Genomic DNA, 16,346 nt, shown 5'->3' on the forward strand with positions numbered 1-16,346 from the left:
CAGACCCAGCAACATCAGGGACAGCCTGAAGGATGAGACTTCTCCCTCCTTTAAGTGTCACCTTGTATTGTATTGCAATTTTTACTGTACACCGCTATGATCATTGCGGAATAGCGGTCTATAAATAAAACTTATTCAAAGTTTGTGTACACTGAACCATCAGAAAATAAAGATGTCACTATCTCAGCCACACATGTGGAAAATTTCTGATTCTGGAGTATTTTGGATTTTGGAATTTCAGATAATGGATACTCAACCTGTACCATGCAAAACAGCTAAGTAACTGACTCAGATCCTGATCATCACCAAGAATACCAGGATACTGTTACGGTTAGAAGAGAGATTAAAATGGAAGCATAAATATTCCACCAAACTTGATAGCCAGTTACATTTCTCCTTCATTCCCTTTCCTTTTGCCATCACAGCTCTATAGACTGTACGTCTACAGACAGAGACCACCTATTTTATTAGCTGAAAGAAAGATGCCCCAGAAGCCATTTTGGCTGATGAGCAACACTGTAATACACTTGTCCCTCCATTTTCGCGGACCTGGAGTCCGCAGTCTCACTCTTCACAGGAAGGAGAACCGAAGAGGGACAAAATGGCGGTGCTTGCCTGCATGTGGTCCTGCGCGTGTGCCATTATTTTAAATGGGGCTCGAATATTTGCGAGTTGCAATTTTCGCAGGGGGCGGGGTCAGGAATGGATCCCCCCGAATTGGGAGGGGCAACTGTATTTCAAATAGCTACAACAGATCTATGAGGAATGTTGCATTGCTCATGACCCAATGAATTACATAAAAGCTCACATACATGAACTTTATTGAAGATTGGGCATCATGCTGCTCATAGCATGTGGGTCTATTTGTATGGAGTGCCGTTTGATTTACCACATCCTATGGCTAAAAGTGTGGAATATTATTTCCATATAGGGCAGAGGTAGGCAACCTGCGGCCCGCGGGCCGGATGCGGCCCGGCGAGGCCTTGGGACCGGCCCCAGCCTGGTCCTGCCGCCGATTGCCGCCGGGGCCTTTGGGGGGCAATTGTCTATAGAAGCCTCAGAAACATGCATTTATATTAACATTTTTTTAAAAATCAGCAAATTTTTTCGCGTGTCCTCCATTTTTTTTAAAAAAGTGTCTTCCATTTGAAAATTTTGTCCTACATTTGTCCTGGTTTATTTATATATTTAATTTTTTAAACAAATTATTTAATTATTTATTTTTTTTGCTTCGGCCCCCCCAGTTGTCTGAGGGACAGCAACCCTGCCCCCGGCTCAAAAAGGTTGCCTACCCCTGATATAGGGTATTATAACACTGATTGTTCTTGCAGGATTTCAACTAGACAACATCTGCAAAGTGTTCTGTACACTCAGCAGAACTGCACAAACATTAATTGTTTGTCCTTTCTGATCTGTATGCCCTCACCTGCGAGCAGGTAATTTTCACTTTAGCAGCTTATCTACTGTTTCTGCCTGTCTGAATTTAAAATGAAAGTGCATTCATAGTACTTCAGCTGTATATTCTTATAGTCAAATCAGTGGAATGTATTTCCTAGGGAATGCAAGACAGATCATATAACATAAACACTAGGTGATAAGGAAATTTTGTTTAATTTCATATTTACTAACTAGGCTTCTGGAATTATTTTAGTGCACATGACTTGCATAAGAGATCAGAAAATTTTCTAGAAAGGGCTGCCATCAATTATTAAACACAAAAAGGTTTAATATTAAACACAATAAAACCAATTAAATATTAAAGCACAACTCAATTAAAAGCAATTTAAAATCACACCAGTTAAGAGCTGTTAAGGCAGATACATTTATTAAAACTAGCAAAAGATTTAATACATGAAGAGATTAATAATGAAAATGAATGAGATTGCTTTTCACCTGGTATGTTAACAACAGGACAGGTGTTAAAGTACTGAGAAAAGAGTTCTGCATTCAGAGTAGCACTCATTAGTATAATTCGCAGGTCTGATCTTTGAAGCATTAGGTCCTTCAAAACCAGCAGCAAGAAGTCACTGAAGAAAACAAATAGAAAATGTTTGAAATTCTTCAGTGCTGATTTAAAATCTTGTCAGCAGCTATTTTTGCCCATTTCCCCTCCCCACAGTAATCCTGTCAAAATTCAAAGCCATTTATCGTACACACTTCTGGATTATTCCTATCTACAGGGTTGCACATTTTATAAACAGGGCACCCTTCCCTAACTTGACCGCCTCCATGTGTTGGACTACAAACCTGGAATCCATTGGAAGGGTGAAGTTTGGGAAGGGCTATGTTAGCAGCTTGTGTCGTAAATCAGAGACCAGTAATTGTAGGAAAAATTTAGAATGCATGTGAGTACTCTTGTCCTTTTTTTTTTTGGGAGGGGGGGGTTGGAAAGAGGTTAACACTGGAAGATAAAGCAAATTTGGAAAGCAAAAGAAGGTGGAGGAAGGCTTGGAGGCACAGCGTTTACTGTAGTCTATCTCTCAATGCCATCTATTTTTAGAAAGAGATATCCAATATGTCTTTGTAATTGTGGTCTGGAGTTTTAGTAGGATATTGTTCTGTCCTTTCATTATGTTAATATGTCATTTTTCTGCACTTTGTAGAAACTAGTCAAGTACCTGATGGAGTGTTATGTGACATTTCACTGATCCACTGAAGGTATTCCTCAAGCCTGAATTCTGTATTTACTCATGGTTCATATAGCTACGGTACTTTTTGTTTTATATATCTAAAAAAAACCTTGTTCAACATAATTGTTCTGCCACAGATTTACAATTTTCAGTCTACGTTCCACTCTCTACACTAGATGAACAAAAATGTTGACTTACCATTCTAGGCACGGACGACAAGATAATGGTTGCTTCTGCAGTTAAGGCTAAGGGCCCCTTTCACATTACACAGTTCTGGCACTATGATTCTACTTTAACTGCCATGGCAATATTCTATGGAATGCTTGGGCCTGTAGTGTACTGAAGCACTAGAGCTCTCTGGCTGCGAATGCTAAGTACCCCTCTCTAAACTGCAAGTCCCAGGAATTCATTTGATAGAACCATGGCAGTTGAAGTGGAATCACAGTGATATAAACTAAGTCAAGTTTTACAAGCACAAGCTGTTCCCATACAGCTAGGAGACAGAATAAACAATTTCCAGGAATTGTGGAAAACTATAATGAATCGTTTATTTCTCCTCCCAGCCACACAAAAGGATATCCTACACCGCTTTCAGGCTTGGTGATGTTATTCCTATTTACTTGATTTCAAGCCCACCTTTTCTTATTAAGAATTCAGGGCAGTCCACAATCATACATTAAAAATAAAGTTAAAATCACACTGCAAATATAAAGTTATTATGCATTATAACAACTATGCATATAGCAACTATAAAGGGATGAAATACCTTTCCTCTGTTCTTTCATGAACTTCATCAATAATAATATGGGTGAATCCTTGTAGATTTAAGTCCCCTTCTAGTCTTCTCAGAAGCACTCCAGTAGTACAGTATAACAACCGTGTAGCTGGAGACTTAATAAGAAAAAAAATGTCATCTAAATCAATTTTTCTGAAAATTATTATTTAATTCAGGCTTTATTTTGTGTTAACCCAATTCACTGTGACAGCCCACATTATATTTGAGTGTCTTATTCAGATTACCATGTGCCAGGCGAGAGGTGCTTCAGTGTCCTGCAAAGCTGATTACTCCTCTGATGGCCAAGTGAACCAAAGATATGGAAGTGAACAAATTATATATTGTGAATTCACTGCAGGAATTTACTTTTTGACTGGGAAATATCATTTCTCCTTTAAGAATGCCATTCGGGAGTATGGGGAAAGGCAAAGGCTGATCACCACTTGTGAATCTTCCTCAAATGGAAAGGCAGTTCACAACAATCAGTAAAATTACAATAAAAAACAATGATAATATAACAGCAAGCAGATCCATCCTCTGAAAACTAAATAAAAAAGAATGACTAAATGTCCAACAAGATTCCATAATAGCTTGAGCAAACAAAAAGGTGTTCTAACTGGTACTTAAATATCAACAATTTGGATGCCTGGCAAACACAGTCCTAAGGGAATGCTCATATTTTCCTCCACACAAGAAAAGGTCCTATGGCTAGCAGCCAACTACAGTACTCATCTTTTCAATGGGGATAGGGTGGTTCATGGTCACAGCAGAAGATGTTAACATATATGCAGGCTCATATGGGATGCATATATATTCATATTTTGCACTGGCAACTGGGTAGAAATCTAACTGTATAAACTGCACTAAAGCTAGTGTAGTGTAGTGGTTTCACTGCAAGACCAGGACTCTTGACAGACTTGGGTTCAAATTCTCACTCAGCCACTGAGTGACCTTGGGCAAATCATCATACCTGCTACCATAGAGGTTGTCAGTGGCAAACTTCATCTGAATTAATCTTGCCAAGAAAACCTTATAACAGGGTCATATTAAAGTGGAGTGGATTTAAAGGCACATAACAACAACAAAACTACACTAACTTCTGAACAGCAGAGGTTTTATTCTGGGGATGCATCAATTGGACTGCTTGAATTTCACTTAAAGTTTTTCTCTTTTCATAGATGGGACACTCAGCAGATATTTGGTTGCAGAATATCTTAAAGTGTACAGACCAGATTAGTCAGTAGCTGCTATTGGATTTACATACCTGATTTGGGATTTTTAATTTCTTTTTACATTTGTATTCCATGTGTGAACTAGAAAGTCCTCAAATCATGTCTAAGCATTTATTAGAATAAATTTTAACTAATTTCAAGTCTATATGTAATACATTTCTAACTCTGTTCAGAGATATTTTTGAGAATTTTTCTCAGGGGGATTGCCATGCTCATCCACATTTCCTCAAATTGTTAGTACAAAAGATGACAGTAAAACCATGAAGCTAAACTATCTTTCAGTGCTCTAAAGTGCACTTTTTGACTGTCCCCCCACTCCTTCATCCTTGATGAGGAGAAACAAAAACGTTATTTGGACTAATACAAGAAACAGTTCCATTGCAAAACAGGGATTTAAGCCTAAATGAAATTGCTAGTCCCAACAAGAATAAATCAAATCAACTGATAAGCAGTAAACTAACGCTAGTTGGGACTAGCAATTTCATTTGCATCCATACTGCAGAAATAATGTAGGTTGAAACCACACTGATTGCTACAGGTCAGTGCTATGGCATTCTGGGAATTGTAGTTTTGTGAGACATTTAGTTTTCTCTGTCAGAGAGCTCTATTGCCACATCAAACTACACTTCCCAGAATTCCACAGCAGTGGGACATGGCAGTTCAAGTGGTATCAACCTGGATTGTTACTACAGTGCAGATGCAACCTTGGATAAATTTCATTGATCCAATGGGTTTATTCCAGTTAGGGCCAGCAGCTGCATTTAGCCATTAATTATTACCAGAGGCCAAAAAAAGAAGAAGAATTAGATGTGGTGAGAATTGACTAACCCATTTCACCACTGGAATAGAAATAAAGTAAAAATAAACAAACCATGACACTTTCCAGCCGGATTTGGTATCCAACTGTGACCCCAACTCTTTCTGTTCGTTCCTTGGCTACACGTTCAGCCACAGAAATGGCAGAGATCCTGCGAGGCTGGGTGCAGATGATGTTGGCTAACTTACTGGGAGGGCCTTCTAGTGAGGAATCCAAGATAAATTGAGGAATCTGAGTGGTCTTTCCACATCTACATAAAGGAGAGGTATGAAATAAAACAACAATATCCTCCTCTCACTCAAGCAACATGCTGAAATGTGTAGTAGAATTCAGCCTGAATTTCTAAAAAATAAACCAGTGCACTCCAAACTTGCAGAGTTGTACGGGCAAGAAATCAAATCACTTACACCGATTTCCTAAAAAACAGATTGTTATCTTAAAGCAATATAAAGTCAATAAAATGGAATGGCTATGAGCTCCAGATCACAAATACAAACTAGAATTTTTAAAATGCTATTTCGCTCTTGAGGGAAGAAAGGTGTATTAGCATAAATGCGCTACTGTAAATAAATGTAAGCGTAAAGCTACCCATCTATTAATACTGACAGAAAAGTTTTAAATTTAAAAAAAAACATATAAAAAGACTAAATGCAATCATGTACAAGAATGTGTGCTAAGGACTTTAATATACAAGTTAGCTTTAGTCAAGGATTAATTTTATGCAGTGCTTTGAACCTGAAAGCTATGTAAAAATTCCCTTTTCTCCCTGGAACAATTTTGTTTTAAACTCTGAAATTCAAATACTATTAGGTTTTCATAGAAAGTGGCTCCAGTTGCAAAGTATAATGCATGCATCTACAAGATCTCCTCTGATACATTTGGTTATGGGGCTGAGAGGCTGTGGTACACAAAATTAGACCTTGCATTTGACGAATCTCTGAAATAGATCAGGTCTAAATCAATGCACATACATATCCAGACTGTACATTCTGGAGTTTGAAACTTACAATCATTTCTGTTTAATTTGTTTTTAAATTTTAAAGTATCAAAAAATTGACACCATAAATTACGAATTGTATGATTTAACTCTTTACCATCTGAGCTGTATACACAAACTTTAAAGTACTGGTATGTAAATTTTGAAGAAAAGACAACAATTGCATCCTCATATCCACTTAGACCTCATGGGCTTTCCACCTCAGTCTGGACATGGCTATTCTCAGCTAAGATTGGTTCCTCAATAATACGTGAATGCAAAAGAAGGTAAGTCTAAGCTATACTAGGCAAGTGCCTCCACTTGCTTCCACAGTATTTCTCCACTCTAATAACATAATGTTCAGAAAGTAGCATATCAAGTGGTGTCACTAGGGTTGTCGTCACCCAAGGTACCTGGCAAGGACTGCCAGGGGATGGGGGCAAAGTGGTGGATTGCCCTGCCTCCCCTCCCCCTGCCTCATTCACCTGCCATCCTGTCTACCTGTCCACAGGCTGGCCAGACCCAGAAAGGTCTACCCTCCCTCTCCTCCTGCTACCCCACTCACCCAGCTGCCTGGCTGCCACCTGGCCAGATGCAGAACGGGCTGCTGGCAGGTGGGCAGGCAAGCAAAAAGACAGCAGAAGGTGACAGAAACAGTGTGCACCTATGCCTCCTTCTCCACTGCATTGGCTCCCTCAGGAGAGTCAGGGCAGCAGAGAAACCAGAAGGGGCATGTATACACCCCTTCTTCTCTGCTACTTTGGCAGAGAGAGCCATGGCAGTAGAGAAGCCAGAATGGGTCTGCACCTACACCTCCTTCTCTGCTACATTGGCTCCTTTAGCAGAGAGAGCCAGGGCAGTGGAGAAGCTAGAAGTGGCAAGTAGTTACACCTACTTCTCCACTGCCTCGACTCCCTTGGGTGAGAAAGCCATGGCAGCAGAGGAGTGGGGCCCAGCAGCAGCACTGCACACCACCATGCCAAGTGGGAGAGGTGCCCAACCAGGTGTCTCCCCACCCTTTGAGCTGTCACCCAGAGGAACAAAGTTTGGGAAACACTGGTATAATGTGTAACCCAGCAGTGTTTAAGTGAAAGTTTATACTATACAGTTTATTGCCTTACCCAGTCATACCACTCACAACAAGAACTTGATGCTGGTTCAGCAAACGAAGAATGGTTTCCTTTTTTTCCCACGCAGGGAGTTTCTGTCTTTCTTGTAACATGGCCTGGTAGTGCCTAGAAGACTGACAGATATGCACAAGGTCAATAGGAGCAATAATAAGCCCCCAGATTCAGCATCAATAATTATGTACTGTCAGCACCATCTTTACTGATTGTTAAGCCACATGACAAAAAAAATATGACCTATGGGGAGCTTTGAAATGTGGAGCTTGTCAAGTAGTTCAGAAAAGAGGGACGATCCAGATAGAAACTGGGGATGCAATATATAATTTTTAAAAGACTGTCATCAGCAAAAGTGCCTGAAATCAACTAGTCAGATAGCAGATTTCAAGATTTTTTTTAATTCAGATGACAATCACCATTAAAAAGATGGTATTCTTCCTTCTTTCACATACGTATACACCTTTAAAGATATGCTTGGTCTGACATCTGTGCATGACCTAAGTCTGGTTGTCCCTAATGGCAGTGTGGCTGCATGCACGTGCCACCACTGGGGACAATGCAGGCTCGAGTATCTGTGGATTTTGGTATCCGCAGGGGGTGTCTGGAATGGATCCCCCATGGATACCAAGGTCTAACTGTACTCTCAAAATTTGAACTTAGCAATGACTAAAATCTTATGGAAGCTGTACTTTCTAACACAACAGTTCACTTTAAGAAAACAAAGTTAGGATGTTTATATAAACCCTTTCTTGTATGTTTGTTGAGTGTTGATCACAGACTTCCACAAAAAGAACACTACTTTTCATTTACTTCCAGTTAATTTTCTAATCTGTACAGATGCATAGCCCCCAGAAACAGATCAGTTATCGATCCTGTATTAATTATAAAAATGACACAGGTGTGTTTAAGATAGCAGTAACTTTAGTATGGCAAATAGCTCTAAAATAAATCTGAGGATACATTTAAATCAGTCAGTGTTTCCCCATTGTTTTTGCTATTGTCATAGGAAATCATTTATCATCTGCCAATAATAATAATAATAATAATAATAATAATGCAGCTCAGGTTTTGTAGTTTAGAAATCAGAAGTTGAAAAGATACTTTACTGTGTAAGAAACAAGACAGAAAACTGTTTTGCAAGGAGTAACTGGAAAACAAACCAGTGCTGTTAATGTGAGCAAGTTCCTCAATGGATGAAATATCAGATATGTTGCTCATATACTACAACCACTGTGGAAGCTGGTGTTCCTTAGTACTAAATATACTACAAGTTCTATGTTCATGTATCACAAGCATCACATGCCGTATACCGCAACTATGAGAAATGCTCCTTATAAAAAAATAATGTGCCTAGACCATTTATAATGTGTGAAAGGGAACGTGACATGAATGGCATAAGCTAAATGTTTATTTGTTGTCAACTGCTATATGTTTACCAAAAGTTTGTTAAATGCCAAAAAGAAATATAAAGCCATGTTTATTCTCCTGCCATATAAATGTTCTGTGAGTCCAAAGTTTAAGCCAAATCCTGATGCTGATCTGAGTAATGGACAATAATTCTGTTTATAACTTTGGGAGTCCAGGTGACCAGAATGGTAAGAAACTCAACCTAAATACAGAGTAAGGCAAAAAACTTCACACCCTACAAAGAGTAAGGGTTAGGGAAACCATACCTATTTCACCACCAAAGGATTTCCCCCCCAGCTGTTCGAGGACCCAGTATCATAAACACAAATACTTGAAAGGACACTGAACATAACTGTTTTTCCCATATGAAGTATCAAGTTTACAATTTAGCATTTAATAATACCTTCTTTATGCTGAATTGTTTGCAGATTTTTAAATTTTCTTTGGATACAGACTTTGCTGGAGTGGTATACTTCCTCAAAAGTTTCTTTTTGAGGTTAACATAGCTTTCTGTCTCTACGTGAACTGTCTGCAGTTCCTCATCGTCATCGTCATCCTCTTCAGTCACCAGGTCCTTTGTTGCTTAAAACAGAAAGTATCTTAACATACACTATTTTGAAATATGGGTTAAATAGTTTCAAAGCCCAGATGATCAAATTAAGACTGTCATACTTTGGCCACATCATGAGAAGGCATGACTCATTAGAAAAGACAATAATACTAGGAAAGATGGAGGGCAGTAGAAAGAGAGGAAAACCACATGCCAGATGGATGGATTCATTTAGGGAGATCATGGACACAAACCTACAAGACTTTAGTAGAGCAGTGGAGGATAGTGGGGCATGGAAATGTCTCATCAACATGGTTGCCATGAGTCAGGTATGACTCGAGAGCAGTTAAGAACAACAACAAAGTTTCAGAGCAGGGAAGTTTTAGAATACAACATTTAACTGGACTGTATTCTTGCCAAAAGGATTAGCACATCAAATGTGAATATTCCATCAACCACAACAATATTGTTTGGTAGCTTCCTCCTGATGAATCTTGTCCATCATGCATTAAATTTGCTTACCAATGCCACACTGGTCAAAATAGGGGCAGAGCAGGGGTAACGAAACTCACTGGCTTCCATAATCAGGATTCACATGAGCAATACTAAATAGCAATACTAAATATGTATTGATGAATGCAGGTTTTAGAGGCAACTCTATGCCTGCAGTGGCTCTTACACAAGTTGACCTGTGGAACATATGAAGTTGCTTTATGTTAAGTCTGCCATTCAGTCCATCAAGTTCAGTACTGACTAAATCAGGCTTCAGATGTGCTGCACTGTAATTACCATTATTTCAAGACACAAAGAAAATGATGAGAGCCAACACACCTGGGGAGCCCAGGTGTGGAAGACTGACCTGGACGGCATAGTAACAGATATCTTGGGTCTCATTCAAGAGCTCCTTCTCAACTCTTCCTGGAGATGCCAGAGACTTGCCTTGGCATCATCTGCTTGCTAAGCATCTACTCTATCACTGATGCAAACTCAATACCTCACAAGAACAGCCTCTTATAGAATCATAGTTGGAAGAGACCGCAAGGGCCATCCAATCCAACCCCCTGCCATGCAGGAAATATAAATCAAAGCATCCCCGACAGATGGCCATCCAGCCTCTGTTTAAAGACCTCTACGGAAGGAGACTCCACTACACTCCGAGGGAGTTTGTTCCGCTGTCAAACAGCTCTTATTCTAAGACACTGTGATATAGTTTTCTCATATGTCTTCCATACAACTCGGATTGAGCACCACAGCTGTCAATATGACTGCTTTTTTAATTCAGCCATATTGCCCAGTATTTTAGTACTGTTTCCTCTTTAGTAAACAAGCTCACACAACTCAGAACAATTTTCTTTTACAGAAAGATATCCATGTTCCTCTTTTTAAAATAATAATAAAAAGCCTCTGCCCACATGGGCATCCCTCCATACCAGCTTAACTGAGAAAAACTATAACAACGTCTTAACATAATGTAGGCCTGTGAATCCAACGTTGTCAATTTTTTTCTTTCATTCTCCAGTTTGATTTTTAATACCTTTGCCTGATGACAAAGCCAATGTAAAAGCTTGCACTATGTATTTTATGTATTGTGGTTGGCCCAATAATGGTATTGTTGTTTTGTGGATTTTGGATGCTGTTGTACCTCATTATTTATAGGTGATAGATACATACCTCATAAGCTTCTGTATACAAACTTACACAGATTTAAGGAGGTATTCTGTCTCAATTGTTAAGAACATATCAAGAAATCCGGTACCAGTAATGTCTCCTATATGACATTAGAGCCTACACTGTAATGATTCATCAGTTGAGAGGTATATTTTAAAAAGTTGTAGACTTCCGCTATCTCTAATAGTTACTTATTCCTAGTCTGCAAAGGCATTCGACGAAATATGAGCCACATCAGCACATTCTCACAGTGGGCTGCATTCTGCTATATCCTCCTACCAGTGCAACAGATTCCTCAGTTGGAATGTTCTTCCATTCCCTACTGAAGTCCAGAATCTGCCCAAGAGTTGGAGGACCCTCCACGGCAGATCTGGCCAGCATGGGAGGGATGAGAGGAAAGCAAAATCCTATTGCACAAGTGAAATTCTGCTCAGATAACATGTGATTTACTCAGAAACTTCCATGTATCTGGCAAGCATTATAAAAGGTATGCTCCCATGCTCTCCAGAGTGCAATCACTCCTTACTTCCTCTCTAAGCTGTTTTATAATAGCATATTCCTAAACCTCACTGCAGAAATGACAAGTGCACTTGTTCAAGAGCTGGACATAAGCACTAGTGTACACAAAGAGCTCTAAATTGGAGGCTAAATGCACACTGCAGAAATAATCAAGTTTGACACCGCTTCAACTGCCATGGCTCAATGTTACAGAATCCGGGGATTTGTAGTTTATTGTGGCACCAGAGCTCTCTGACAGGGAAGGCAAAATATCTCACCAAACTACAAATCCTAGAATTCAATAGCATGGAGCCATGGCAGTTAAAGCAGGGTCAAACCTGATTATTTCTGCAGTGCAGGTGCAGCTGGAGACTTCAAACTCTGGCTAGGGAGCAGAATCTGGACACTGAAATTGGTCTCCTCTTTAAATATTCAAATTACACAATTCTCAACAAGGACTTACAAAATATATATACCTTCTGAAGTCTGACATGGAACATATGAGCTATTAGAAAGCCCTTGCTTATCAACATCTGTGGACATTCTTGCTGGAGGCATCATCAGAGGCAAAGCAGGAACACTGTATTTGTGGGATGTCTTACTAAGCAATTTTGTTACTTCAGCTTCATCCTCCAAACATGTTATAAAAGCATAGATAACGGGTTCATTAGACTCAGAGGCTATTAAAGCTTTTTCATAAAGGAATTCAGCAATGTGAAGCCGACAAGCCAAGGGCAGGTTCTCATTAGTAGAATAAAATGCCACAAGGGGTGGCTGATAAGGATACTTGTTATCCTCAGGAAATCTCACTTCAAGTTCATACACTGGAGCGCTGTCACTGTTAAGTCTGAGATGAGAATTGTCTCTAATACTTGGAAGTGTTCTTTGCTTGTTTGGATTGTCATGCTTGAGCCGACATCTTGATCCAAACCTGCAATCTCCTCTGAGGTAGTGTTTACAGATTTCCAGGGAAGCTGGCTTTAGCCCATTGCTGGTGTTGCTAGGCCCTTTTTTTGGATTTGATAAGAATCTCTGTAAGGTAAGCCAAGTCTAACGTAATAGTCCAAACTCGATTTTGAATTCTTTCCACAAATTTGTCTCCACAGATGGAGCGGAGGGCAAAAGCCTCTTCTCGCCTTTGCTCCAAACAGTCTTCAGTACTTGCCTGAGCAGCACTTTCTGTGATCTGCATCCTCTCTGCAAATTTTTCTGAGAAGCACTGCAACAGTAAGTCTTCTAGTGATGCTCCAATGTTACCATTATAGGATTTCAAGACTGCTCGGCAACGTTCACTATCAAAACCGTACCTAGAAGGTGTAGAAAAAACAAACTATTGCAGATACATGTGAAAAATCGCTTTGCCCAAACAACCTTTAAGGACACTCACTGGTTAGAAACAATTTTTATTCTTTATTACAGTGGGGGTTCCCCCCCCCCACACCTTTATTAGGCATAGAATTTTACAGTGTTTATATGTGATAAAATTAGGAAGGTAACCAATAAAATCAATTTAAGACAATTAACAACAACCAGCACCAGAATTCTACTTGAACTATTTAATTATGTACAGAGGCATCACTAGAGATGGAAGTGGGAAGTGTGGGCCGCATCAGATGACACCCTAAGAGGCGTTATCACTGCTCCCCAAACATTTGCCTTTTGGCAGAAACGGGCTGTGGTGTTCACCTGCCTCCCTTTAAAACGCTGAAGAGCTGATGTAAGTGGGGCAAGGCTCAGTGGGAAGAGAATGGAGAGGTCCCAGGGTTTAAAAAAAAAACCACAAATAAAATTTTAAAAATTAAAAATTAAAATCTTTAAATTAAAAAAAATTCTTTAAAAACATCACATCTTACCAAGTTTTCACTTTAACTACATGGAACAATGTACGTGTAAATACATTTAGGCTGTGTACATGAAATTGTAATTTAAAAGGTATAATTTTAATTTTGCTAGTTCTTTATTTCACAATTATTGCCATTACTTTCAGTGATAGATGGAATTATGATTGATGAGTAACATTAGTACAAAAAACATTACTAAGGATTTTGTATGGTGTGATGGGGGAGAGGGGTGACACCACAACCCTAGAGGTGCCACTGGTTAATAAGCATAACTTAGGGCCCATACAAACAGGCCAAAATGAAGCTGCTTCGGGCCACTTTGGAGGTATACTGTTTAAATGACACATCTTAAGAGGGAAGAAGCCACAACAAAGCTGTGCTCCGGTCCTTCTGGCCTCTTAGGACGCATGCATCATACCTCCAAAGTGACCCGAAGCAGCTTTATTTGGCCTGCCTGTATGGGCCCTTAGTTATGTAAGTATACTTAAGTAGTGTCTCCTAGCCCACCCCTGTCCCCCAAGCCTACTTTACCAGACATTAGCTGCACCAAAAGACAAATCAGTTCTTTGTGCTATTGGGTGGATACGATTTCCACCCCTCTACCGGCAAGTGAGGCTGCAATGAGAAATTGCAACAAGAGTCTTGCTTCTGACTTTCACAGCCTTCCTTGCTGGCAGCAGGGAGGTGGAAAATCATCCATTTGTGTCCCATTGGCAAGCAGAATGGACCTCCTTGTCTTGTTGTTGCTGATGCTTGGTAAAATAGGTTTGGGAGGGCAAGTATGATTTTGACAATCATGACTATATAGGGATATAGAATATGAGGCATAACTGTGATACTGAATGCCAGCCAATAATTTTAAGACTTTTAAAAAATAATTGATCACATCTAAGCAGACAAATGAAAACCAGGTGCAAATAATGCCCAGCATAGTGCATGTACCAACTGGATAACATCAGTGAGGCCCTGTAGGTTTTCATAAAAAGCCATGTTTTGACTTGACATCAGAATGACACTTGTGTTCGTGCCAATCAAGTGTCTGAAGGGAGATATTCCATAACTGGGGTGCCACAGCAGAGAAAGCCCTCTACCATGTCCTCTCACAATTTATCACCTTCACACTGGTGGGACACAGAGGTATGTTACTGTGGGGCTGCTGTCAACTAGATTAAAAATCTACAACTAGCAGCATATTTGTACAACTTTGCTCTTCTTGGACATGCCTTAGAAGCAGTGTAATGATCGTACAATTGGAAGTACCAACATCAATTAAGATGGTCCCCACAACTATGGCTGCTGCCACACTGCAGAAATGAAGCCGTTTGACAGCACTTTAACTGCCATGACTCAGTGCTATGGAAGTTTGGGAATTATACTTTTGTGAGATGTTTGGCCTTCCCTGTCAGAGACCTCTGGTACCCATCATCTACAAATCCCAGAATTCCATGGAAATTAAAGTGGTGTTAAATGGCTTTACAGTATTTCTGCAGTGTCACAGCAGCCAAGGTCTCCATTCTGAGCCCCAAAGTGCAAGCACTTGTCATTTTGGGAATGGCTTGGTCTTGGATAGGCAATTAAGACCAATTTGCTTTACAAAAGAGGTAGTAGAAAAGGAAACAGAACTGTTTTATTGATGGGATCAAAAAGTTCTGTTTTCTTTTCTACTAGCAGCAGCTTTTTCATAATGCAAATTGGTCTTAATTGGCTATTCTGGGACCCAGACACTCCCAAAATGACAGCTCATAATAAACCTTTGCTGGGGAAACTATTTCTTCCCCAGTTACTGAAAAGATTACTGATAAGCTAAGAGAAGACAAGGAAACCAATGACTTCATCATGCCTACTACTGAAAATGTCTCAGTGCTTTGATGCTCTGAACTGTAGCACCTATAACACCGCTGTGTCTTGCACGATTTGCCCTGTACTTTATTTGGATGGCAGTGGCTTTTACACCATGGTGGTTTGTAGTCCATGAGTATATGTTGGATTGTGAAAGGTTGGAAATAGGAAACTGAAATGAATTACTAGGAACAGTAAAATCATTTGGAAATAGGAAAAAGTGGTCTCAGCATTAAAAACAGCTGCAAGTTACGACTGAAAAAAAGAATTGCCTTCTTTCTCCCTTACCCATATAACTATCAGCACATATGCCACCTCCTGGAATTTAGTTACTAGCTGTCTAATTAGCAATGTTACAAAAGTTAGAAACATGCTTCTTACAAAGACACAAAACCCTGAAATATCCAAACAAATGACAAGTTTCATACCGTTTTATGGAACTGGCCTCCAGCACCAATACCCTAAAGATGCTTCCTGACTAATATTTTGTTTTTATTTAGGCTAAAATAATCACCTGGAAAGTTTGTGCACAGCAAATGAGGATACTTCAGTTTCTGGAACATGATTTACAGGTGCCTGAGAAGCATTTGCATGAGTTTTAGAAACTGCTTGATTATGTAACCAGCACTGATCATCATCCAAGTCATCTGGTTCATCAAATTCATCATCACCCAAAACAGGCATTCTGAAAAAGAGATTTGGTTCATTTACAAGTAATATCTGATGAGGAAAAGTACAGTTCTAACCTGTACTGTTCTCTGCTCTGAATCACTAAACACGTGATTCTGCCTAATCCAAGCAAAGGAGATGAACAGGTTGCTTACCTGTAACTGTGTTTCTTCGAGTGGTCATCTGCGAATTCACACAAATGGGTTTATTCTGCGCCTGCGCAGCAATCCTCGGAAACTTCTAGAATCTCTGGGCAGAAAGCAATGTATCTTTCTGCAACTTTTTGGCGGTAGCCCCGCCCACCCATATATAAGGCCCCT

General features: G+C 39.7%; 1 protein-coding gene across 1 annotated transcript in view; it reads right to left on the reverse strand.

The window, feature by feature from the left end:
• Positions 1-16,346, reverse strand: part of DHX57 (DExH-box helicase 57) — a 56,349-nt gene that overhangs the window by 29,641 nt on the left and 10,362 nt on the right. Inside the window, 8 exon segments of the mRNA XM_042447086.1 lie at positions 1,894-2,027; positions 3,397-3,521; positions 5,509-5,704; positions 7,552-7,673; positions 9,365-9,543; positions 12,154-12,682; positions 12,684-12,984; positions 15,872-16,042. Coding sequence (XP_042303020.1) covers positions 1,894-2,027; positions 3,397-3,521; positions 5,509-5,704; positions 7,552-7,673; positions 9,365-9,543; positions 12,154-12,682; positions 12,684-12,984; positions 15,872-16,042 — 1,757 coding nt within the window.

The sequence above is a fragment of the Sceloporus undulatus genome, chromosome 1 (assembly GCF_019175285.1).
Source record: "Sceloporus undulatus isolate JIND9_A2432 ecotype Alabama chromosome 1, SceUnd_v1.1, whole genome shotgun sequence".
Classification (NCBI taxonomy): Eukaryota; Metazoa; Chordata; class Lepidosauria; order Squamata; family Phrynosomatidae; genus Sceloporus; species Sceloporus undulatus.